Consider the following 25,374-nt stretch of genomic DNA (forward strand, 5'->3'; position numbering starts at 1 on the left):
GCACATCTCAAACCTCTTCTCTTTGACTGTGCATTTGGTCAAACTCCTTCCCTTCCTGACCTCCACTTCCCCCTGATTCCAACCCCCACCTCGGATCCAAATCCCTGACTGTCAGCGCCTTGGTGAAAGGTGCTGCACACATGTAATTTTCTGTTGTTGTCATTGATAGCAGTGATCACTGGAAGCTGTAGGTCTGTGTAAACAGCTACTCTGTGAGTGACAGGAGGACAGTCACAGTCAGTGTGAGGAAGAGACCCACCTGGTTATAAGGATCCATGGGAATCTTCATCCTAGGCTCCAGGAGGTTGAGAGAAATGGACTGAAGGACGTAGAGGTAGTGGGCCATCTCATCCCCCAACAAGTTGGAACTGAGAATAATATTCTGGCAAGACAACACAAGCAGTGATAGTCCGACAGCACCAGAGCCAGAGACTCGCTCCCACAGCACAGTGGAGAAACCAGAGAGAATTTGCATTGCTATAATCTCAAACCGTCTCAAAAGGTTTCTCAGTGAAATTGATGGGTAAACGAAGCAGCTTTTTCATAAGAAGAATCCTTGCATTTGATATAGCGCCTTATCACGTCTTCGAGACGTCTCAAAGCACGAAAGTGGATTGACTGCATATTTTGTGGGCGAAACGCAGCAGCCGATTTCACACAGCAGCGTCCCACAAACAGCCGTGGATTGAAGTGACTGCAAATTATTATTATTTTTTTTGAAGGGATTATTCCACCCGGGAAAGCGATCCTCCAATCGACTAACAACTGGGTTCCTACTTGCTGCTGGGCATGAGGAGCAAGGAAACTTGCCTACGGCCTGAGCAACAACACAGCAACAACACCCACCTTGAAGACGTATTGCCGCAGGTTCTTCTTGTTCAGGTATTCCATTGTTTCCTGAGGAAAATGGTAAGAACATCTTTCAGGAAGGCAGCCACGCACTCTCCTGCATACCCCCCATCACTCACATAGCCCTCCACAACACCCCTGCACCCAGACACACAGCCTCACACAAACTCTCTCTTCCCCCCCCACCACCTCACCCTCCTCCCCAAACACCCACGGTATCCCCACCTCCTGTTTTGCTCTGATCCGTAGAGGTGACCGATTAAATCCCCACTGTCCTGTGTGTGTGTGTGTGGGGGGGGGGGGGATTGGCCTGGGCTGTGACTCCCCCCCCACACCCCATAGTTGACTAACCAGCCCCCCCATCCCCACCCTCAACACATGAAGTATGGATGCTGGGTGAGGGCAGCTCTTGAACTGACAACCCAGCACAGATAGAGGAGACAAGAGGGTGTGGAAGCAGCCGGACTCTCCTGGACTGAGAGAGTGAGAGAGACACCACAGCACTGACAGCCCCATACACGGCCATGTTACCTTCTTCTCAGCGGCCTTGGAGCTCAGGAGGAGAGCGATGATCAGAGCCATGGCCTTGGTCTGGATCAGCTGGTTAGTTCTGCAGAGAGAGCGAGAGAGGGGACATCGCTCAGCACCAGGACCTGTCCAGTCAGAGCCATCCCAGCCCCTCACACATGGCCTCACCCACGCAGCCCCCCCTCCCCCCACCCCGCCACCGGAAATGGGGGCAGGGTACACTCCATACAGCCCTGATGTGACTGTGTTTGTACTCACAACAACTTAACGACTTGCATTTACACAGCGCTCTTCACGTAGGGTAGGGCCCCAGAGGGCTTGGCAGTGGCGGAGTCTGACACTGAGCCGGGGTAGTGGTGGCGAGGGGGGGGGGGGGAGTGGGGGGAAGGTGAAGGAGAGAGTTCCAGAGTTTCGGGGAATCTTCATCCTAGGCTCCAGGAGGTTGGGAGAGGAGAGCACGAGGGACAAGCAGGAGGCCGGAGCCAGCTGAGCAGAGGCAGTGGATGGGGGAGTGTGGGGGGGAGGGGAGCGGGGTGAAGAAGCTAATCAGGGAGGGAGGGAGGTGTGAGGGCACACTTACACCTGGAGGTGTGCGATGAGCTGGTCCAGAGTGATTTCGTTCTTGACCACTTGGAAGAGGTGGGAGCTGCTGAGCACCATGCTCTCCAACACAGCGAGCGACAGGCACTGGATCGAGGCATCCATCGCTGCCTTGTTCACGAAGCTGGCAATCTGTACACAACGCAGAGCAAGGGTCACAATCCAGCCCAGCGCTGGTGGAACCCTGTCGGAGGTGCTGTCCTTCAAACGAGATGTTAAACAGAGGTCCCCGGCTGCCAGCTCAGGTGGATGGTAAAAATCCCGCGGCGCTATTCAAAAAGAGGGGGCAGTTTTTCTCTGCCGTTGCCCCCAAAATAAAACGAGTCACTCACACTCCGTGGCTGTTTGTGGGACACTGCTGTGCGCAGACTGGCTGTTGCCTTTTGTCCACAAAATTCAGTCAAAAACACTCTACAGTAAATCCCGTGCAGCGCTTTGAGGCGACTCGACGACGTGATAAGATGCTGTATCAAATGCAAGGATTATTATTATTAATACATCAATTCAGAGAGCTAGTCCAGGCTTCACTCATTCAGCATCACAGATCAGTGAGATGTTGAATGTTGATCAGTTCAATAGGGCCCAACCCTAACCCAAACATGGCCACGGGATCCCACAAAAGGTTTGAATGAAGAAGGCCCAATGGCCTATTTGATCTCAACCTTTAAACTCCTTTAAGCGCGAAGTGAAACTATTCAGAAAATGGTTCTTAAATGAGTCCAGTGTCCTGGCCTCAACCACTCTTCCCGGTAACCTGTTCCAGTCTTTAATTGGCCTGCGTGTAAAGCAATTCCATCTCGGGGTATCTGAAAGCACTGTAACTTCCTCATTCCTGTTGATCACACACACCTCTCGAAGCTCCCCTTAGACACACTTCCTTTCCAGTCAAAAGAGTCCTGGCCTAACAAATGGTTCCTCATAGCTGAACCTTCTCTAACAGTGCGCACCAGCCTCATGGTTCTCCTTTGCCTTGGATATGTTAGGTTAACCACATGTGAACTTAATAATACTACTGTAATAATAATAATCCTTGCATTTGATATAGCGCCTTATCAAGTCTTCAGGATGTCTCAAAGTGCTTCACAGAATACACCGTAAAATTAATTGACCGTATATTTTGTGGGTGAAATGTGATGAAATTAAAAAATATATAATTTGATTTTACAATTATAAATGACATTATTTATAGAGATAAAGCCGTATAACTGTACTCTGCTGACAGACAGACAAAGCCTGTACCTTACAGACAGTCTGTAAACCGACCGACCGAAAACTGTACTCCACCAACACATAGACACACACAGATGGGAGACTGCACACGCAGCCGCAGTCACTCACCTTCTTGATAAAAACATGGGTCAATGTTTCCCACGACACAACTCCGTGCTCCATTAGCTCCATAAATGCCTTCAGCGTGTGTGTCAGACTCTCCCCGGTGCTGAGGACACAGACACCTGTGTCAATGTTAAGCTGAGGGTGTGTGTGTGAGGGAGGGCTTCACGTTAAAGACATCTCAAACAACTTCCCAAAGGGAGAGGCTCAAATGGGGTTTGATCCTGAGCTGTTTCAAAGCTCCCCCCCCCGCACCCACACTTCCCTCCACGCCCACCAAATCCATCTCCTAGATCCTCACCAGGCTTAATCTTCATCAAGTGCCAAGTGGTTCTCATCAAGGACCTTATTCTCCACTTGGCACTTGGCGCCTGGTTAGGATACAGGAGCAGCAGGCATTTCCTGATCTTGATGTGTCTTTACTCTCACTCTGCATTTCTGCAATCTTCTCCACTTCATCATTCCCAGCCCACCCACAGCCTCCGCTCTGCTCCCCTGCTGGTGGGCTCTACGATGCCTGTTGGTCCAAAACCCAGAGCGTAAAGCTCCCTCAATGACTTGACTCCAACTGGCATTCTCAGTCTCAATCAGAGGAGGTAAAGGCAGAGCCCAGCTAGCGACTCACTCGAGGGCTGAGACGAGGGATGAGTGAGGTAGTTACTCACTCGAGGGCCCAAGGCTCGAGGATTTGAGGGTCTCAAGACCCTCCTCTTCGACCGCACCTTCCGTTACCCTCCTAACCCCACTGCCCTCCACCTCTCCTGATCCCAACCCCCAGCTCGGGGCCAATTCCTCGACTATCCAGGGGCCTTGGGATGCCCTCCTGACATGTAAGTGTCACTTGTTGTTGTTTACTCACTCGCTGCTGCTCTCCACGATGCGCACCAGCACACTGATACCGTCTTTGCTAATGAACTCCTGGGCGAAGGTCACGTCCCGGGACAGGCTTGCCAACTCCTTCAGTGAATCGAATCGCACGTCATAGATACTGTTCTGGATGCCGGTGTACAGGTTCTCAGCCGCTCGACTCTGCAGATCACAGACAGACAGACACAGACAGATAAGAGTTAGAGAAAAACCCAGTAGCCAACCATAGTCCCAGCGCACAGTAAACCTGCTCAACTGGCTTCAGTGTAAAGCTTTTTCTCTAACCGTCTCCTCATCTCCTGCGGGTGTGACATACACAGGAGCGAATCAGATGTCCACCTGAGCCCACACCCACCTGAGGAATACCAGAAGGCATGAAAAATAGACAAGGCTGGTAGAAACCTGGACGAGGTACCAGATGGCATGCCATGAGCTGGTATACATTCACAGGTTTGCTATCTGCCTGTTCAGGTGGATGTTAAAGATCCCATATAGCAATACGAAAAGACAAGCGAGTTTCTCCCTCCTAGTGTCCTGGCCAACAATCCCCCCAAATAAAATTGGGTCATTGGACGTTTATGGGCGCTTTGCTGTGCGCTATTGGCTGTTGTGTTTCACCCATGAGATAAACAGTCACTACACTTTACAGTGCGTCCTGTTAAACGCTTTGAGACGTGAAATGACATAATAAGCTGCTCTATCAAATGCAAGGTTTATTACTGTTATTATAAACCTGAGCGAGTGACGAGCTTACCGGAGATTTGGCCAAACACAGGATGCTTCCGTTCTTGATTTCATGTCGATTCTAGAACAGTAAAAGGATTGCATAAAAGCCTGGGGTCTGAGAGTGACAGTCAAACTCCCTCCCCCACCCCCCACCTTCAACAGGCAAGTCTCTGCTCAGAGACAGAGTCCCAACTAGCCATCAAGGGGATGAGTTTGGACTCAGCGAGGCTAAGGCTCACAACAACAATGAAGGGGAAGGAGGCTGGCCAAAGGCATGGTCAAAGAGGAAGGTTTTGAGACGGGCTTTGAAACAGGCGAGGGAGGCGCGAGGTGGAGGGCCAGCCATCCCAACTCAACTGACTGAGTTACTGAGGATGACAGAATGGAAACTCCCGTGGAAAATGTTGCCTGCTCCACTGGGCGGTGGATTACATTCTCCCCAGGGCAGGCCTGAGGACGGGTGATGGCTGCCCAGAACACAGGGATGGCGACCCCAAACTCATTCCCCGCCTGGACTGAATCCCAACAGCACCAACTGTCTCATTCTGGAGGCATGAGAGCAGTTGGGCCAAAGAGCCTTCTGCGCCCAGACCACCCAAGCTCTGATCTTGTGCGCAACCTGTAGTTCCACAGGTGTCCTTCGGAGGGAGCTGCTCTTTTGCCGCGTTCTTCAAGGGAAACTGAAATGGATCAAAGCTCCAACTTCTCGCTGAGCAAACGCTGACCTTTCAACCTGGCTCCAACACAGCGCGGCCCTGACACGGCAGTGCCCAGGCGCTCGGGAACCTACCACTCACTGTCCAACACTCCCAGCTCTACTAGTACAACTTACGTCACTGGCAGACAATTTCCTGAGAGTGTACTGCACCTTATAGCACAGCTCATTTGCACTCCCCTGCACACATGCCATATTCACTGTTCCCGGCCCATTAAAATGTGGGGGCTTGACCTATTTAGGGTATGGCAGACACCAGGAATTTACTTACACAGAGGAGAATCAGAAGCTGGTACAGAGTTACCAGGAAGGGTGGTTTAGAGCAGATAAGAGATGATGGGCAGATGGCAGGGTGGGTATTCTAAAAGGACCCAAACTCCTATTTATATTTTTTCTCTCTCTATCTCTTGGTCACGAGCTTCGAACAGGAAGCCAGTGTGTTTCCAATACAGCGGTCCACTCACCGTCTCAGTGATGTAATTCTGTATCTCGTCCACGTACTGGAATGCAAACTGGTCTGGGTTACTCTGATTCCACCTGAATGTGAAGGGAGAGCAACGGTGAACACTTTCATCTTATAGTGATAACCTGTCAGGAAGTCTGGGGTCCACAGTACATCTGATGGCAGCTGATACCTCATCAAATATGCAACTGCCAGGAAGGTGGAAGGCGAACTGGATGGACCTTGGTCTTTTTTTCGTCCACATTTCTCATGTTCTTATAAATAAGTTCAGCCATTCACTCCATGGTCGATTGCAGGACACTGCCACACGCAAATTAGCTACTGCTTTCGCCTACAAAACAGTCACTACGCTTTGCGATGTCCTCCTGATATGAATGTGGCTGTATCAAATGTATGGATTATTATTGTCCCTCTTCCCTTCCCAGCTTGGGAAGAATGGTGGTTTGCCATCCTGTCACATTCCCTGGAGGCTGGTTTGCTTCCTGACCTCACAAATCCAGGAAGAACCATTCCCTTGCACTGGACCAGATTGATAGTTCTATCATCATGCCAACCATCTTTATATCTCGCTCAGTCTGATCTCAATGACAGCCAGTTGGAGCTTTAGGTCCAGCTTGGGACACTCCACTGTGGAGCTGGCACACAGGAGATTCATCAACGACAAGAGATTTTATTGATGAGGAAAAACCGGAGGAATTGGTGCCGTTTCCCCAGAGCAGAGAACAATAACTTACACTGATACATCATCCTTCACACAGACAGCGTCTCAGAGAGCTTAAAAACGACGCTAAACCAGGGAGAAAGGGGAGGTGACCAACGGTACGGTCAAAGAGGAAAGCTTTCAGGAATGATCTGAAGACAGGCAAAGAGGCAGGATTGAGGAAGAGAGTCAGAGCATAGTGGCTGGCAATTGGATACAAGGATGGTTGGCCTAGTGAAAGCATGGCCGCCAATGGTAGAGCCGAGGGAACGAGCAGAAGTCCTGAGCCAGCTAAGGGTGAGAGGAAACCTCAGAGACTTCAGAAAAATTAACCAAAAGAAAAAGGGGAGATTAGGAGACCATACGCAGAGATTTGTTAGGATGTGGAAAAGGTGAAATCACCCACAAAATATAGTCAATTCGCTTCACAGTACATTCTCCGAAGCGCTTTGAAATGTCTCAAACACATGATAAGGCGCTATATCAAATGGAAGGATTATTAAATCTGTTACCTTTTAAGGAGGAACTTCGAAAATAGCTGAAAAGGGAGAGAATAAGTTGTGTGCGTGTGTGTGTGTGTGTGCGTGTGCAGAAAACGGCTCTCTGTACATACAGCTATCATGACCAGACACGTAGGTGCGAGGACACCAATATTTATATAAAATGCAGGAAGTGCATTTTTTAGCTGTTGCCTTGGCTGTGCGGATCAGTGACTATTGTTAGCTCCTCGTGGTTTGAGTATTCAGTCCTCGCTGTGGCCCCACTCACGCTGCAAATCCTGTGCAGCTTCTCAAGGTTAAAGTGTTGAAACCTGAGGCACATCACACATTCAACAACAACTTGTATTCGTATTGCCCCCCTCGCGCAGGTTAGTGTCTCAGAGCACTTTCATCTATATGTAGCCAGGGGCGCTCCTACCAACCCAACTCACTCCCAGCTGTGCTAAACTGTCTGAAAATAATTATAATAATCCTTGCATTATTGGCTAAACATTGTTGTTGAAACGTCTCAAAGAGTTTGTGGTTGTAGGTTTACTAACTGCGTAAACCCAAACCAGAACTTTTGGAAGTGACGTCTTGATAATAAAATAATCCGTACATTTGATATAAGCTCCTTATCTCATTGGCAAAATGTCTCAAAGCTCTTCATAGTAAAGCGTAGTGACTGTGTAGTTTGTACTCAAAAGGAGCAGCCAATTTGCAAAGCAGCAATGTCCACAAACAGCTGTGAAGTGAATGACCAATTTTATTTGGGAGATTGTCGGCCAGGACACCGGGCGAGAGAAACTCCCTTCTCTTTATGAATAGTGGCGTGGGATCTTTAATAATAATAATAATAATCCTTACATTTGATATAGCGCTTTTCACGTCTTCTAAATGTCTCAAAACGCTTCACAGAATATATACTCCAAAGTGAATTGACTGTATATTTTGTGGGCGAAACAGAGGCGTGTGGAGTAAGGAAACTTGCCCAACATTTCGCACTGCTCGGGAATCGAACCCAGGTCTCTTGCTTGCGATTCGAGTGATGTAACCACTGAGCTACAGGACTCCACAATGTCCATCCAAAAGGTAGAAAAGTTTAAAGTCTCATCCAAAGGACGGCACCTCTGACAGTACAGCACTACATTGGAGTTTCAGCCTGGCCAATAGGACTTTGAGGTCCCAACATGGGGCTTGAACCCACAACTTTCTGCCTCACAAGTGAGAGCATTACTAATTGAGACGGAGAGATGATGAAGAAAGATGGCGGATACATTTCATCACTTAAGGGCAATGGAGACTTTTTGTTACTTCCTGTGGTCAGAGCACAAATGAGGGTCAATGGTCACAGGTTTCAGTGACTCAAGGCTCCTGAAACCTCAGCCCTGGACATTAATAATAATAATAATCCTTGCATTTGATATAGCGCTTTTCACGTCTTCTAGACGTCTCAAAGCGCTTCACAAAATATGCTGTAAAGTGAATTGACTGTATATTTGTGGGCGAAACGCAGCAGCCAATTGCGCACATCAACGTCCCCACACACAGTCGTGGATTAAAAATGACCAATTTATTATTGTTTTGTTTTTTTGGAGGGATTGTTATTAGACGTGTGGAATAAGGAAACTTGCCCAAGGTTTCGCCCTGTGGGGAATTGAACCCAGGTGTCTCGCTTGCAAGGCGAGTGCTCTAACCACTGAGCTCCAGGACTCCAGAGCTACATTCTGCTTTATGCCACCATTTTGATTGTCAGGTACAACCAGTGCTGTGGGGGGTCGCTATGGTAACATGGACACCGAAGTGGAACCTTTCCAGCTGGAGCCACGAGCAACGACTGGTCCATTCCCATCACTGCATCGCGTGGGCCACAGGAATCACAAGGGCGAGTCTTGACCAGGTCCAAATGTTCCTTTCAGAGGGCCGTGAGTTAACTTTTGACCCTCAAAAGGCACGGGTCACTTCTTTGTCCTGCATGACATGACCCCGGGTGACCTGAGCGCAGGGGACCCGGGTGAGAACACGCGCGAGGCCTCGGTGACCTGACGTACTTACACATCGCACACTTCCTTGAGGACAGTCGAGAGCGGCTTTTTCTAGGGTTGGGAGAGAGAAAACAATCAGTGAAACTGCGACAATAGACTGAAGCCATCGCATCAACCAAACACAACTCCGGGCTCCCAGAGAGGCCTAACCCACCTCCCCTTCACGTGACTTTACTGATTGTTTCAAAAAATTATCCACTAGTCTACTACCTACTCTAAACTCTTATTCATTGGACCAGCACAGACACGATGGGCCGAATGGCCTCCTTCTGTGTTGTATAATTCTATTATTGACTGAATTCAAAACCAGCTCCCATTGAAAGGTCCTCCACCAGGAACGGAGCACAGAACCTTCCAGACTCAGGTCTGGTGTACCACCAACTGAGCTACATTAGTCAGTTGTGCAGATGAGATGAGTTGGGGACCCGAGGGTGCGAACTAGGAGGGTGGGAAGGATGTCAAAAGTCAGGCCAAAGAAAAAGATTGTTAAATGGGTTCTAAAACCAGAAGGGAGGGAGAGGGAGCAAGAGAGAAAGGGATTCTGCGAACAATTACCAGAATGCAGCCGGGACTGTGGGGACAGTGCCTGAGTTTGCGGAGTGGAGGAAGTGGTCAACAAGTTGGGTTGGTGGAGGGGAAACAGGGAGTGAAGGATCTTGGAATTGAAGCCCTTGGGGTCAGGGAGCCAGGGGACCTGGATGAAGAAAGGTGGGTGGGGGGGAATGAGGGAGCCGGGTGACGATGGAGGGAGAATATGGTGTTGTGAGGTCCAGTGCAGTAGAGGACACAGACTGCAGCGTTCTGGACGATTTGGAGCTTGTGGTGAGTCAGGCTTGGAAGAGCAACAAATCTGATTACAACAACAACAACAACAACTTGGATTTATATAGCGCCCTCCATGCCGGACGGCGTCTCAGAGCGCTTAAAGTTGTCACCGCAACAACAGCTCTCATTTACATAGCGCCCTTCACCCGGGGCAGTGTCTCGTAACGCTTGTCCTCACCTGGTCGAGGTCTATGAGTTGAGGGTAGGCCCCAGACATCTGAACGGCAATCTTCACAATGTCTTTGGGAGGGGGCATGGTGGCTTCGCTATGCACAGGCTACTGAGCCCACTCACCTCATAGAAACAGGAACCTAGAGAAGAGACAAGTGGGCAATTGAACAGAAATTCCAAACACTGCGTCTCAACTTCCACTTGAACGTCAGATCCAGAGAATTGTTGGCTAAGACACCGGGAGAAACTCCCTTCTCTTTTCCAGGATCTTTCACATCCACCCAAGCACACAGATGGGACCTTGGTTTAAGACGGCACCTCCGACAACACAGCGCTCAGACAACAACAACAACAACTTGCATTTATATAGCGCAAATGATGAAGCGGAGGGTCAAGGGATAAACACGAGGCCAGAGCCAGCGAGCAGAGGCAGTGGAGAGAAAGCAGGTCAGAGAGGTAGGGAGTTGCCAGGGCGTGAAGGGATTTGTAGACGAAGCCAGCACTGGAATACAGCATCTCCGTCTAGACTGTGGGGTGAGAGAGTAGAGGTGGTGGATCAGGGATGTGTCCTGCATTTAATATTACAGCAGGTCCTCTCTGAGATGGTTGGGAATGGGAGAATCGTAATTGCTTAAGTATCCAAACTACAAAGAAGTGAGAGTTTCACACCAAAAGGAAATTTTCATTTGGCAAGAGCCAAGGCTTGGGGTCCCCAGAGTGTGCGTTGGGGTAACTTGTCCAACTGCTTGTCCAACTACAATAATATAATAATAATAATCCTTGCGTTTGATACAGCGCTTTTCACGTCGGGAGGACGTCCCAAAGCGCTTCACAGAACACACTGTAAAGTGAATTGATTGTACATTTGTGGGCGAACGCGGCAGCCAATTGCGCACAGCAATGTCTCACAAACAGTCGTAGATTGAAAATGACCAATTTATTATTGTTTTTGGTTTTGGAGGGATTATTATTAGGCTCTGTGTGGAGTAAGGAAACTTGCCCAAGGTTTCGCCCTCTGCCTAGAATTGAACTCAGGTCTCTCGCACCCACTAGGCTTTGACTTGCACGGTTAACAGGAGCTGAGTGGGAAGAATCTCTGCCCCTAATGTGTTCTTCTGCTGAGTGCTGCCAATGAGCCAGGCTGGGCTGGGCAGTGCCCCGGCGTATTGCGGAACTCGCCAGTTTTAAGACCGGGACTATCGACAATACCACAGAGAATAACAATGGATTGTAACAAAGAGGTGACACTGTGTTTAATTTTCTAGCCCTTTCCCCCCTCCCAGTGTATTCTCTGTGCCTCTCACAGCCTGAGATGGCGGTGGTCATGGGGGAGGGGTTGATTGTCATGTAACCTTTCTCCTTGTTTAGCCAGCACCTCTGTGACGATCTCTAGTCGGTTCCTGTGCCAGGCCGGTCCGCAGTATTCCACGCACGACTGATGACTGCACAGCCCGGCCTGGCTCATCGGCCAGGACTTGGAAGGGCAGAACAGTCACTGGGGGCAGGGAATCCTCCCTCTCAGCTCCTGTTAACCCCGCAGCCAAAGCCCTCAATGGGTAGGGTGGTCCTAGCTGGACAAGCAGCGGGAAAGCTTAGCAGACAGACATTCTTAAAACTCAATGCCCTGTCCACAAAGCAGTGCAATGAGCAGTACAAACAGTGAGGCCTGTAGGCCCCACTCTAATGAACAGAATAGGGTGTGTTCCTCAGTGACACAGGCAATTGGCATCTAATCGCTGCAGCTTTGGGTGAATCATTTGCTAATTGTGATGAGGCTGAGTGAAGGCAGGTTAAAGTCTACAAAGCCAGAGCCTCCTGATAAAAGGGTTTCCAATCGCGAAGGGTATGACGTCAGATGGTTTGACTTGCATGATCACTAGGAACATTGAGGAGCTGTTCCCAATCTACAGGGTCGGGAACACAAAGGCGTGTTACCCCTCTTTGTTTTAAATATACAGTCAATTCACTTTACAGTGTGTTCTGTGAAGCGCTTTGGGACGTCCTCCCGACGTGAAAAGCGCTATATCAAATGCAAGGATTATTATTATTATTATTATTAACTACAGTGCACTGAGCAACAACCGAAACATGTGGAAGGATGATGATAATTATTACTTAGAAGTTGCATAATTGTATTTAGTATGAGTGTTTAACAGTACTTAGAGGTCCAGTGGATCGGTGTGTGTGGGTGTGTGTGTCTTATGTGTTTGTGTGTGTGAGTGTGTGTGTCGGTGTGTATGTGTGGGAGTGCCATCATTTTCACAACAGATAATGATCCGTCTCCATGTTCGGTGTCACATCTTCTGTAACATGGATGGAGTCAGTGAGGAGGGAAATGTATCTGTGACGGCTTGTTTCAGCTCCTCCATAGTCTCATGTTGTAACGGAGGGTAACAGGACTTTGTGGACACCCTTTATAGACAGCGATCGTTGCAGAGTTAGATATCTGCTTCTTAAAGGTTCATTCTGGCAACTCTTAAAAGGGACTTTGCACTATAAAGCTCTGTAACAGCCTCAACCTTAGGTATTGTATTAAAATGTAAGTGTAATATCTCTCTGATCTTCCATTCGCTTCCTCTCCCGGAGGATTATTGAGAGGTGGCCGTGCCTACAGCCACTGCACCCCAAATCTCTGGAACTCTCTCCCTCAATCCCTCTGCCTCGACCCCTCCCTCCCCACCTTCAAAGCCCACCTAAAGATCTTCCTTTTTGATTGTGCTTACGGTCACCTCCCACTCCCCCTCCCCGTGGCTCACTGTCAGGCTCCGCCACTGTCAAGCTCTCGGGGAGGCGTGACAGGCGATATTGTTGCTTGTTGAGGTGAGGAACCATTTAGCAGGTGCCGAAGAGTGGATGCACTCCGCAACATCTGGAGGGGATATTTGCCGAGGGGTGGAAGGGGAGAGAATCAGTAATGCGATAACAGCTTGACGTGATATCAGAGACTAAGACTCACACAAACACACTAACTCATTAACCCCCCCGCCCCCTCCCCATAGCAATTCACAATCCAGACCCTACTCCGAGACGGCATTTGGCCAGTGTGAAGGGCGCTATATAAATGCACGTTGTTCTTGTTGTTGCTCCTGTGCACACTCCTTTATACACCCAATGGTTCTTGTGTTTGAAGGTCTTAACCGAGGTTAAAATAAAGCAGCTCTCCTCCCCTTTCCGCCCCTCATTGTGGGTGTCTGGCCCCAGACAAATTGGCTCAATAACCACACGTTGTGTCAGATGTAACCATTGCTCAAAATAGTGACCCTTACACAGAATCACACAGCACGGAAACAGGTCGTTCGGGCCCCATTAGTCCAGGTATTTATACACCACATGAACCTCTGTACCTTCAATATCGCTCTGTTCCATTCTTCCTCACGTACTCATCAAGTCTCCTCCCAAATATATTGGCATGTCTATAATCTTCCAAAAGTCTGTGGATACTGGAAAAGTTCCCATTGATTGGAAGATTGCAAACGTAACTCCACTATTTAAGAAGGGTGGGAGAGAAAATAGGGAAAACTATAGACCAGTTTGTTTGACGTCAGTTGTAGAGAAAATCCTTGAGCCCTTAATAAAAGACGTAGTTATGGGATACCTGGAAGACCATAAAAAGATTAGGCAGAGTCAACATGGCTTTACAAAAGGGAAGTCATGCTTGACTAACCTTTTAGAATTTTTTGAGGATGTATCCAGCAGGTTGGATAAGGGGGAACCAGTAGATGTGGTATATTTGGATTTTAGGAAGGCATTTGACAAGGTGCCACACAAAAGGCTGTTACTCAAGATCAAGGCCCACGGGATTAATGGGAAAATATTAACATGGATAGAAGAGTGGCTATCGGGTAGAAAGCAGAGAGTAGTGATAAACGGATCATTCTCGAATTGGCAGGAGATGTAACTAGTGGAGTGCCACAAGGATCAGTGCTCGGGCCTCAGCTATTTACCATTTACATCAATGATCTGGACGAGGACATTGAATGTAATGTGTCTAAATTTGCGGATGATACTAAACTCGGCGGCAGAGTGAGCTCTCAGGATGATGCAAAAAGATTGCAACAAGATATAGATAGGCTCGGGGAGTGGGCGAGTAGGTGGCAGATGGAATTCAATGTTAGCAAGTGTGAAATTATTCACCTCGGTAGCAAGAATAAAAGAACAGATTATTTTCTGGAAGGGGAGAAGTTAGATAGTGTTAGTATTCAAAGGGATTTGGGTGTCCTTGTACACCAGTCCCAAAAAGTTAGTTTGCAGGTGCAGCAGCAACTAAGAAGGCGAACGGCAGTTAGCGTTCATTGCAAAAGGTTTAGAATATAAGAGTAGGGAAGTCTTGCTGCAACTGTATAGGGCTTTGGTGAGACCGCACCGAGAGTATTGTGTGCAGTTTTGGTCTCCTTATTTAAAAAAGGACAGACTTGCCCTCGAAGGGGTGCAGCGTAGATTCACTCGGTTAGTTCCTGGGATGAGGGGACTGACCTATGAGGAGAGGCTGAATAAACTGGGGCTGTATTCTCCAGAGTACAGAAGAATTAGGGGAGATCTTATTGAAACTTATAAGATTCTTAAAGGGCTGATAAAGTAGACACAGGGGGACTGTTTCCCCGGTGGGAGAATCTATAACCGGGGGTCACAGTCTGAAAATTAAGGGTCAGCCTTTTAGAACAGAGTTGAGGAAACATTTCTTCACTCAGAGGGTAGTGAACTTATGGAATTCACTACCCCAGAAGGCTGTAGATGCTCAGTCCTTGAACATTTTCAAGGCTGAGACTGATAGATTCTTGAAAAATAGAGGGATTAGGGGATATGGGGATAGGGCAGGTAATCAGAGTTAGGTGAGAAGATCAGCCATGATCTTATTGAATGGCAGAGTAAGCATGAAGGGCCGAATGGCCCTACTCCTGCTCCTAATTCTTATGTTCTTATGTTCTTATTAAATTCTGTTTCAGCCAAAGCTTCCGCAGTGAGTTCCACATTCTCAAAGAAGTTCCTCCTAATCTCCCTGTTAGGTCTGTAGCTGGCTATCGTACATTACGCTTTCTTGTGTCAAGTGGAAATAGTCTATTAATGTTCACCTTACTGAATCCTGTCACAGTTTTAATTACCTCAGCTCCCCTCTCAACTGTCCTATCTCTAGAGAGAAAAACTCCAGCCTGTCCGATCTTTCTTGATAACTGTATCCATTCTCCCCTGGTAATTACCTTGTAAATCTTCCTTGTGCGCTCTCTCCATTGCTGCAATATCTCTTCTGTGTTACAGAGACTAGAACTGTTCTCAGTACTCCAATTGTGGTCTAACCAAGGTTTCATATAAATGTGAGTCACGTCCCTACTCTTATACCTTGTTCCTCAAGACATAAAGCCAAGGACTCCATTTACAGTCTTTAGGACACTGTGCACTTGAGCTGACACTTTTACCGTCCTGTGAATCTGGATTCCCAGCTCCCTTCGCTCCATTACCTCTTTGGCTTCTTTATCTTCCCACCAAAGGGAATCACTTCACATTTCTCTACACTGAACTCCATCTGCCACCTATCTGCCCATTCTGCAAACCTGCTTATCCATGTATCTTTTTGCAATCCTCTTCAATAATTACTGTATCTTCCATGTTGGTGTCATCTGCCAATTTCCTATATATCCTAATCCAATCATTTCTGTACATGGTGAACAGTAATAATAATCTTTGCATTTGATATAATGCACATTATCGAGACGCCTCAAAGCACTTCACAGGGTATGCTGTAAAGTGAATTGACTGTGTAATTTGTGGGCGAAATGCGACAGCCAATTGCGCACAGCAATGTCCCACAAACAGCTATGGAGTGAGTGCCCAATTTTATTTGGGGGATTGGCAGACAGGAGACTAGGAGAAACTCCCTTTTCTTTTCGAATAGTGCCATGGGATCTTTAACATCCACCCGAACAGGCAGACGGGACCTTGGTTTAACTCTGATCGGAAGGACAGTAGCAGTCCTGGTACAGATCCCTGTGGGACACCACTTCCCCTTCTCTTGCCAGACATCTCTCAATCTGCTGCCTCCCTTCTCCCATGGCTCAACCAGACCCTAACCAGTCTGGTAATGTGGCACCTAATCAAAGGCCTTCTGGATGTCCATATACACCACATCCACTGCATGTCCCTTATCTACTTTATCTGTTGTTTCTTCAAAGTATTTGATATGGTTGGTCAAGCATTGCCTCCCTTTCATAAATCCACGTTTAATTACATTCCCCTTCTCCAGAAGTTCAGTTATTTCAGCCCATTTTAGATTCCGATATCTTGACGAGGGCAGATGCCAAGATTGGTCAGTAATTTCCTAGATCAGCTGTATCTTTGTTAAAAATTGGAATGACATTTGCCACCGTCTAGTCCTCTTTCTCTCCTGAGTTCTTTTGTATACATACTATATATACACACAATGGGACTTTGAACTCACAATCTAGACGGACACTCCAGTGCATTGTCCTTTTAGTTTGTTCTATTTATCCAGTGCCTCCTGATATAACAGTAATCGTTGCATTGCATAACTGGTGCTTATAACCCACGCCTGTGCACTGGTTATACAATGCAAGCCAGAACGCTGCAAAAACACTTAGTTCCCTTTTCAGTTAGCACTATATGAATTTAACATCCAGCTCAACAGCCAGACAGGAACTCACTCCACACACCTCTGTTTACCTCGCAGTAAATAGAAACTGGGTTGTTTACAGTATATTCTGTGAATCGCTTTGAGATGTCTCAACGATGTGATGAGGCACTTTATCAAAGGCAAGGATTATTGGTTAGAAATAGATGTCCTCTTAAAATAACTTAAAGTAAAGTAAGACCAGATTTGCCAGCGGTCTGTACCAGGAACGGGAGCCCAGGGAACAGGCTTGTTCAACCCCTGCTCTATTACAAGGTTGTCAGGTTTTTATTGCAGTGATCTCACCCCTGAGAACCACCGGCTCCCTTTCCGAGGGAAAGTCACTTGCCAAATCTGCAGTCACACAGCAATGATCTTTCATCATCTCAAACACTTGGCAACGCAGTGCACAGCCAGGTGCTGACTGTAGGCACTGTGTACTTTTAGGAGGGTTTTGAAGGCAGGTGACGAGGTGGAAGATTTTGGAAGGGAGTTCCAGAGGGCAGGGGCATGGTGACTGAGGCTACCATAATCCTAAATCTTTGCGTTTGATATAGCGCCTGTGACTTTGAAGCATATTAAAGTGCTTCTCAGTAATTGCCCATAAAAATATACAGGCAATTCAATTTACAGTATTGTCTGTGAAGGGCTTAAGATGTCTCAAGGACAAGATTAAGCACTATAACAAATGCAAGGACCATAATTATTATTCCTGTAAGAGACTGAGCGTTGGCAGCCAGCAAGGTCCCACAGACAATTTATCAATGTGCCAATTTATCTGCAGACCAGATAGCAGGAGAAACTCCTTCCTCTTTAACACCAATCTGAACAGGGACACACACTACAACTTATTGTCTTGTTTGAAGGACAACAATTCCGACTATAAAGCATTTCCCGCAAGATTGCACTGGACACTCACTCGAGTGCCAACCTATACAGTGAGCCACTGTGGGAGTTTGAACCCAAAACCTTCTCTCCCAGGGCAGAGCTATCGACTGAGCCTGGCTAGGGGAGTCCTGTAGCTCAGTGATAGAGCACTCGCCTCGCAAGCGAGAGACCTGGGTTTGATTCCTGGGCAGGGAGAAATGTTCAGCAAGTTTCCTTACTTCACACGCCTCTGTTTATCCAGCAATAAGTAGGAACCCGGTTGTTAGTCGATTGGCGGATCGCTTTTCCAGGGGTAATAATTTTTTCCCCCAAAAAATAAGAAGAAATTGGTCACTCAGTTCACGATTCTTTGTGGGACGCTGCTGTGCGCAATTGGCTGCCACGTTTCGCCCACAAAATATACAGTCAATTCATTTTACAGTATATTCTGTGAAGCGCTTTGAGATGTCCTCAAGACGTGATAAGGCGCTATATCAAATGCAAGGATTATTATTATTATTATTGGCTCAGCATCAACAGAAAACAAAATTGTACCCATTATAAAGCGTTGCCATCATCGGCCTTTGTACACAAGCATCAATGTTCAACAGCAATGAGACCAAATGAACAACTGATGACAAATACCATCTGTGAAACGATTATTGCACCAACAGCATTGCAGCCCAGAGACAGAGGCTTGTGTTTACACTGCAAATGAGCGATTTGATTTCATCGCGAGCCCTGTTTATACTGAGTGTGACCTCCATTTGTTTCCAATCTTCAAATTCCCAGACAGATGGGATGTGTTTGCGTTGACTCCTCCGTCCTCGCTCAGTGTGGATCTGAGTGAATACGCAACTCGAGGATCAGAGGATGTTTACAGCTCAGGAGAAGGCCATTCAGCCAGTCCTGTCCTGCCTGTGCTGGTGTTCGCTCTCCCCCAACAACCTCCACACCCCTAATGGAGCTCTCTAATCCATTCCCACAAAATAATAATAATATTTTATTTTATCTAATCCATTCCCACAAAATACAGTCAATCAGGTTAACAGTTTATCCTTTAAAGCTCTCTGAGACGTCTCAGCGACTTTGTAAAGAGCTATATCAGTTGCAAGGATTATTATTATTATTCCCTGCTCTCTCCCCATGGTGTCTGTGCTGGTGCTCGCTACCCCGCTGGAGCTCTCTACTCTAATCCCATTCCGTGCTCTCTCTCTCCCCAAGGTGTCTGTGCTGGTGCTCGCTCCCCCACTAGAGCTCTCTACTCTAACCCCATTCCGTGCTCTCTCTCTCTCCCCATGGTGTCTGTGCTCGGGCTCGCTCCCCCACTGGAGCTCTCTACTCCAATCCTCCCTTTTTTCTTGAATGTTTTAATCTGAGTTTTGTGCGATTATTCATCCTGTTCCCTTTGAGAAACTGCTGTGGATTCAGCTTCAACAGCCGCAACAGCTGCTGTGGTAAAGGAGCTCCATGTTCTCACACGCTTTGTGTAAGAGATTCTCCAAACCACCCACCTTTTTCTTTAGGTGACAGTCCTCGATGTACGACTCCTTGATCAAAGGAAATAATCTGCCTCTTTTACTTGATCCAAATCAATCTGAAAACGTCTAGCAAATACAAACAGAGAAGGGAATTTCTCTCTCCCGCTGTTCTGGCCAACAATACGTCCCAGATAAAACTGGGGACTTACTCCATAGCTGTTTGTGGGGCACTGCTGTGCACAGGGTTGGGATGAGGGAGGGCAGAGAGGGTAGGAGGACATCAGTATAACATCCTAACCCTAGGGAGTGCTGCATTGTTGGAGGTGACGTCCTTTGGACAACATTAAGCGGAGGTCCCACCTGCCTGTTCAGGTGAATGTTTGGCAACATGTAAAGAGAAGGGAGTTTCTCCCTGTTTCCTGGCCAACAACCTCCAGATAAAAAAAATGAGTCATTCACTTCAAATCTGTTTGTGGCATATTGTTGGCTGCCATGTTCACCTACAGAATTAACTCTTTGAAGCACTTTGAAATGTTTCAATGTGATCAGGCGCTATGCAAGATACATGGGATGATTAGAACTAGAGCCTACAATGTTGTCTACCAATTTAACACAACGTTCTTGCTCTTATATATAAAAAAAATTATATATATTGTAGTGTGTGTATATATAGATATATTTATCAGGTAAAAAATATATATTTTGGTCACTCAATCCATGACTCTTTGTGGGACTCTGCTGTGTGTATTTGGCTGCTGCGTTTCAGCCACAAAATATAGTTATTTCACTTTACAGTATATTCTGTGAAGCGCTTTGAGACGTCTCAAAGATGTGATAAGGCGCTATATTAAATGCAAGGATGATAATTATATATATGTATATATATATATATACACACTGGGTGCTGTGCACCAGGCCAGGATCAGTCTTGGCTCCTCTGCTCCTACATTTCCTTTATTTGCTCTTCCCAAAACGCACTATTTGATGTTTCACTACCTTCAATTCCATGTGAAACCTAATCTACCTTAACCATCTTAGGTGCCCGCTTTAATCATCCGATGTACACAGTCCTCTAACTTGTTTAGGTTCTTCTGTAACTTTCTGCCTTCTTCCTCAGTTTCCCAGTCCCCTGAACTGAAGCCAAGTCCCAATCTGTGTTTGATGAGGGAGAAATATTGACCAGAATTGGGGGTACATTTTACTCTTCTTTCAGATGGCTGTGGGATTTTAATATCCACCTGAAGAACAGACAGATGGGTGCGGTGTTCAGTGTCCAATGTGAGGATGGTGCCTTGGATAACGCAGGGGCTTGAACCCACAGCCTCCGATCCAGAGGCACAACTGAGCCAGAATGACGCTTATTATTATTCGTTAACAACCTTGTGCAAGGGCAAAGCAAATACTTTAAGGAGGAGACTTTCTGTGTTTGCTTTACATTCCTCACAGCCCACTCAAATTATTTTTATGAACAGTCCCAAAACCGAGACCAGGGTTGACCTTGTCTGTAACTCTGCCTTCTACTGAGTCTTGCAAAAGATAAGCTCAGAGAATTTTGCTCGTTATCTGAATCCAGGGCACTGAAGACCAATTTTGATGAGAGAGGAGGGAGAGAGGGAGGGATGGACGGAGGGAGGGAGGAAGAGCTCCATGTTGGTCGAGTCTCTGGTTAGGTTTACAGGAATGGAGAATACTGTACAGTGCTGAGTTTACTGGTCTTCAAACAAAGCTTATCACTCCTGCCTGGGCCTCATTCATCATTGTCCAGGATGTAAGCTGAGACAAGACACGCCTCATGCCCACAGGGCCGACATTAATACTTCAAAGGACGAAAGCAAGTCGCTCGCTTCTTTGCAACTTTGATCCTTGTGTGCCGAGGCCAGGCTTGAGACCAAGGAACGATACTGAAATATCTTACGCAGCCGGGAAGGAACCCTTCGTCCGGTCAGGGCTTTGTGGAACACTTCTCATTTCTCAGCCCTTGTGAGGACATGTAAACTGGGTGGATTTAACCCTTCGGTGTAACTGCACTGAATGGGCTGCTCTCAATCCATGCTACGCACACAGCCAACACCACTGATGTAAACTCTGCTAATCTGCCGGCAGAATCCACTCACTATGTAATATTAATAATAATAATCCTTGCATTTGATATAGCGCCTTATCACATCTTCTAGACGTCTCAAAATGCTTCACAGAATATACTGTAAAGTGAATTGCTGTGTATTTTGTGGGCACTTGCGCACAGCAGTGTCCTACAAACAGTCATGGATTGAGTGACCAAATTTTTATTATTTTTTTAATACAGTACCTGTAACACCATCCTGTGTCATAGCGATACAGGGTGACTGCTCTATCCTCCTCCACCGCCTCTCCTCTCACCTCAACCTTCATGGCTCTGTACTTGGTCCCCTCCTCTTCAATATCTGTATGCCTCCTCTGGGTGACATCATCCGCAGACATGGGGTCAACTTCCAAATGTATGTGGATGACACCCAACTCTACCTCACTCTACCTCTATACCTCCACCGTCGACTCCAGGACCACTGTTAGACATTGAGTCCTGGATGAGAGCTAACTTTCTACAGAGAGTTGAACGTCAACAAGACCGAGGCCCTCCTGATTGGCTCCCATCAGCGCCTCCACAACTCAGGTGCTGACCGCATCACCATCCATGGATGCACTCTCCACCTCACTGAGCCAGTTCGGAACCTTGGCTACTTGTTTGACCCTCAACGTGGAGTCCTGTAGCTCAGTTGTTAGAGCACTCGCTTTGCAAGTGAGAGACCTGAGTTCAATTCCAGGCAGAGGGCGAAACCTTGGGCAAGTTTCCTTACTCCACACAGAGCCTAATAATAATCCCTCCAAAACCAAAAACAATAATAAATTGGTCATTTTCAATCTACGACTGTGTGTGGGACATTGCTGTGCGCAATTGGCTGCCGCGTTCGCCCACAAATATACAGTCAATTCACTTTATAGTGTGTTCTGTGAAGCGCTTTGGGACGTCCTCCCGATGTGAAAAGCGCTATATCAAATGCAAGGATTATTATTATTAACTGTCCTTTCTACCCCACATCCATGTCATGACCCTCTGCCTGTCTCAAAACCCTCTTCTTCGACTGAGCCTCCGGCCACCCTCTCACCCTCCCTCCTCTCAGATCCCGATCCCCAGCTCGGGTCCAAATCCCTGATTGTCGAGCAGCTTGGGACGCTCTCCCGACGTGAAAGACGCTATAGAAATGTCATTTGTATTGTATGGCTCTTCACAAGCAATTGCTGTGTGAATTCGTTTTGGCAAACGCAGAGCTAATTTGCACAGAGCAATGTCCCCCAAACAGCCATGAAGTGAGTGAGGTGAATCAAATCTGGGGGATTCTTCTGGGACTAGGACACCAGAAGAAGCCATCTTCTCTTTTAAATCATGTCGCGGGATCTTTAAAGCATGACCTGGCCTGACGTTAAACAACCTGCCCTACTCATGCACTGGAGTGTCGCTCTAGACTGATCTTGAACCCTCGAATTTCTGATCCAGACGAGACAACAATAACAAATTGCATTTGTATAGCGCCTTTCACGTTGGGAGGATGTCCCACGGCGCTGGAAGCAGAAGCGTGTGGAGAAAGGAAACTTGCCTAAGGTTTTGCTCCGCCCGGGAATCAAACCTGGGCCCTCTTGCTTGTGAAGCGAGCGGGTTAACCACTACACTACGGGTCTTCCAGACAATGGATGTTGGTAAGTTCATAGATCATGGATACAAAGATCCCAGTGTCACTGATTGTAATCATTCATACACCCAACCTTGTCAGCCTCCAATGGCTTCTTGTATCCCAATAGATTGACTTGAAGCTCCTCACCCTCCTCTACATGTCCCTTTATGCTCGAGCACCTCCCTATTTCCCAGATCTTGTGCTGCCACACTTCTCTGCTCGCTTTTTGTTTTGCCCTTGCAGAATTAATAATAATAATAATCCTTGCATTTGTTACAGCTCTTTTCATGTCAGGAGGACATCCCAAAGTGCTTGTCTAACTCACGATTGCTGCAACCCCCTCCTCAAAAAAACCTTCAGCAACTAAACCCCTAACCTCTGGAACTCTCTCTCTCTCTCTCTCTGTTCCCCTCCATCTCATCCGCTCTCGTCTGTCGTCACATCCGGCCTAAAACCCCATCACTTCACTCATACCTAGGGTCGTCTCCCCCTCCTCCCTTGCTCAGCATCCAACTGAGTCTCTGTGAGGAGCTCCGAGACATTCTTACGTGAACCGCTAAGCTGCTGAGTAACCCTTGTTTTGTTATGAAATTACATCGATTGCCCTCCTCCCCCACACATTGCACATTGCGCACACACACAAACTACACACCCCCACGACACACCCAACATTGACACCAAATACACACATCCACTTTACACACACTCACCACACACACACATGGTACAGACACATTACACAACAACAAACAACAGCAACAAATTGCATTTGTATAGCGCTTTTCACATCGGGAGGATGTCCCAAGGTGACGAAACACACACTCTACACACACATAACACACACACTACACACGCGACACAAACACACACACACTGACATACGGTCTGAGATTTCACACCCGCTCAGTGCTGAGGTGGCTGACAATTGGCCTCGGTGTACCCGGGCTGTGCAGGGGATATAATCCGCTCGAATCACTTGTCCCCGACCACTATTCAGAGAGATTTGTCCCCTTTGGAAGGTTGTGATGTCAGATGGTATGGGATTGAGCTTGGCTTTGACTTCCCCCCCCCCCACACACACACACACGAGCCACTCTGGTGAGCTGCCAGAGGATGCTCAGTAATTACAGCACGAGTCACTGCCTGCAGGAGAGGAGGGATGCAAATACCAGGCAAAAGTATGAAAAGCTCAATGTCTACTTGTAGCTCACTGGCGAGCCAGACCGAACCACTGTCTATGTACTGAGAGTGGATAAAACACCCCCATCCCTTCTGACAGTGACAGTGACACTAACCCTTTAATGCCAAATGTGCCATGGGATCTTTAACGTTCACCTAAAGAGGTTTAACGTCTCATCCGAAGGACGGCACCTCCGACAATGCGACATGCCCACTCCCCCCAGCACTGTGCTGGAGTGTTATCTTAGACTACGTGAATCCAAGTCCTGAAGTGGGGCTTGAACGTGGGGTTTGAACCCAAAGCCTTCTGACTCAAGAGGCGAGTGCGCTACCGACCGAGCCGGACTGTCACACACGTCACCTTATTGTGGACAGACTGATGGTTTCGGCAAAGACAGTGTGACTGTGATCCTGTGCAAAACATGTCATCCCTGTACCCCCTCCCCCCCAGACTGGCCGAAGCCTCCCTCTTGTGAGTTGTGTAACCCAGACTAACACTCCACAGATAAGATCTGACTACAGCTACAGATTAAAGCATTCCCCACAGTCACTTTGATTCGCTTTACAAAAAGCACAACTGTCTGAAAAAGCCACGTTACACATTCACAGACGTTAGCATTAATATTGAGGGTTGGGGGTGGGGGGGGTGGGGGGGCAGACAGAGAGGGTGGTGGGTGGGGGGGCAGACAGAGAGGGTGGGGGGGGGGTGGGGGGGTATGGCAGAGAGGGTGGGGGGGGTGGGGGGGGGCAGACAGAGAGGGTGGGGGGGGGGGGGGGGTATGGCAGAGAGGGTGGGGGGGGTGGGGGGGTATGGCAGAGAGGGTGGGGGGGGGTATGGCAGAGAGGGTGGGGGGGTGGGGGGGTATGGCAGAGAGGGTGGGGGGGGGTATGGCAGAGAGGGTGGGGGGGTGGGGTATCAGAGAAAGAACAAGTTTTAAACAAAACAAGTTGATGGTGAGAGGCCCGAACTTCAACAACTTTGGAATACTTTTTGGTTTTGGGGGAAAAGACAAAAGTTTTGCCCCCAATGTGGAACCTCAGACGGTCCCTATTCCCAGTCACTGAACACAACAGTGTGAGTCTGAGCAACTGTCCCAAACACATCCCCTCCACACCCAGAGCTCAGCTCAGCTCTCCCCCTCTCTGGGGTCTCCGCTCCTTCCCGATCCCATTAAACACAGAGCTTCTCTTACCCACTGAGGGAGTGTAGTGACTGTCTCT

The 25,374-nt window shown here is 47.7% G+C and overlaps 1 protein-coding gene across 1 annotated transcript; it reads right to left on the reverse strand.

Moving 5' to 3' along the window:
* Window positions 1-259: 259 nt before the first annotated feature.
* elmo3 (engulfment and cell motility 3) lies at window positions 260-25,374 on the reverse strand (the record flags this gene model as incomplete). The annotated part of the gene is given in 11 exon segments (XM_042340394.1): window positions 260-382; window positions 847-897; window positions 1,381-1,459; window positions 1,958-2,109; window positions 3,316-3,415; window positions 4,169-4,338; window positions 4,931-4,981; window positions 6,082-6,154; window positions 9,315-9,355; window positions 10,308-10,440; window positions 25,347-25,374. Coding segments are annotated over 10 exon segments (918 nt in total), but the record flags the coding sequence as incomplete, so codon positions are not given.

The sequence above is a fragment of the Callorhinchus milii genome, unplaced genomic scaffold (assembly GCF_018977255.1).
Source record: "Callorhinchus milii isolate IMCB2004 unplaced genomic scaffold, IMCB_Cmil_1.0 Scaffold14, whole genome shotgun sequence".
Classification (NCBI taxonomy): Eukaryota; Metazoa; Chordata; class Chondrichthyes; order Chimaeriformes; family Callorhinchidae; genus Callorhinchus; species Callorhinchus milii.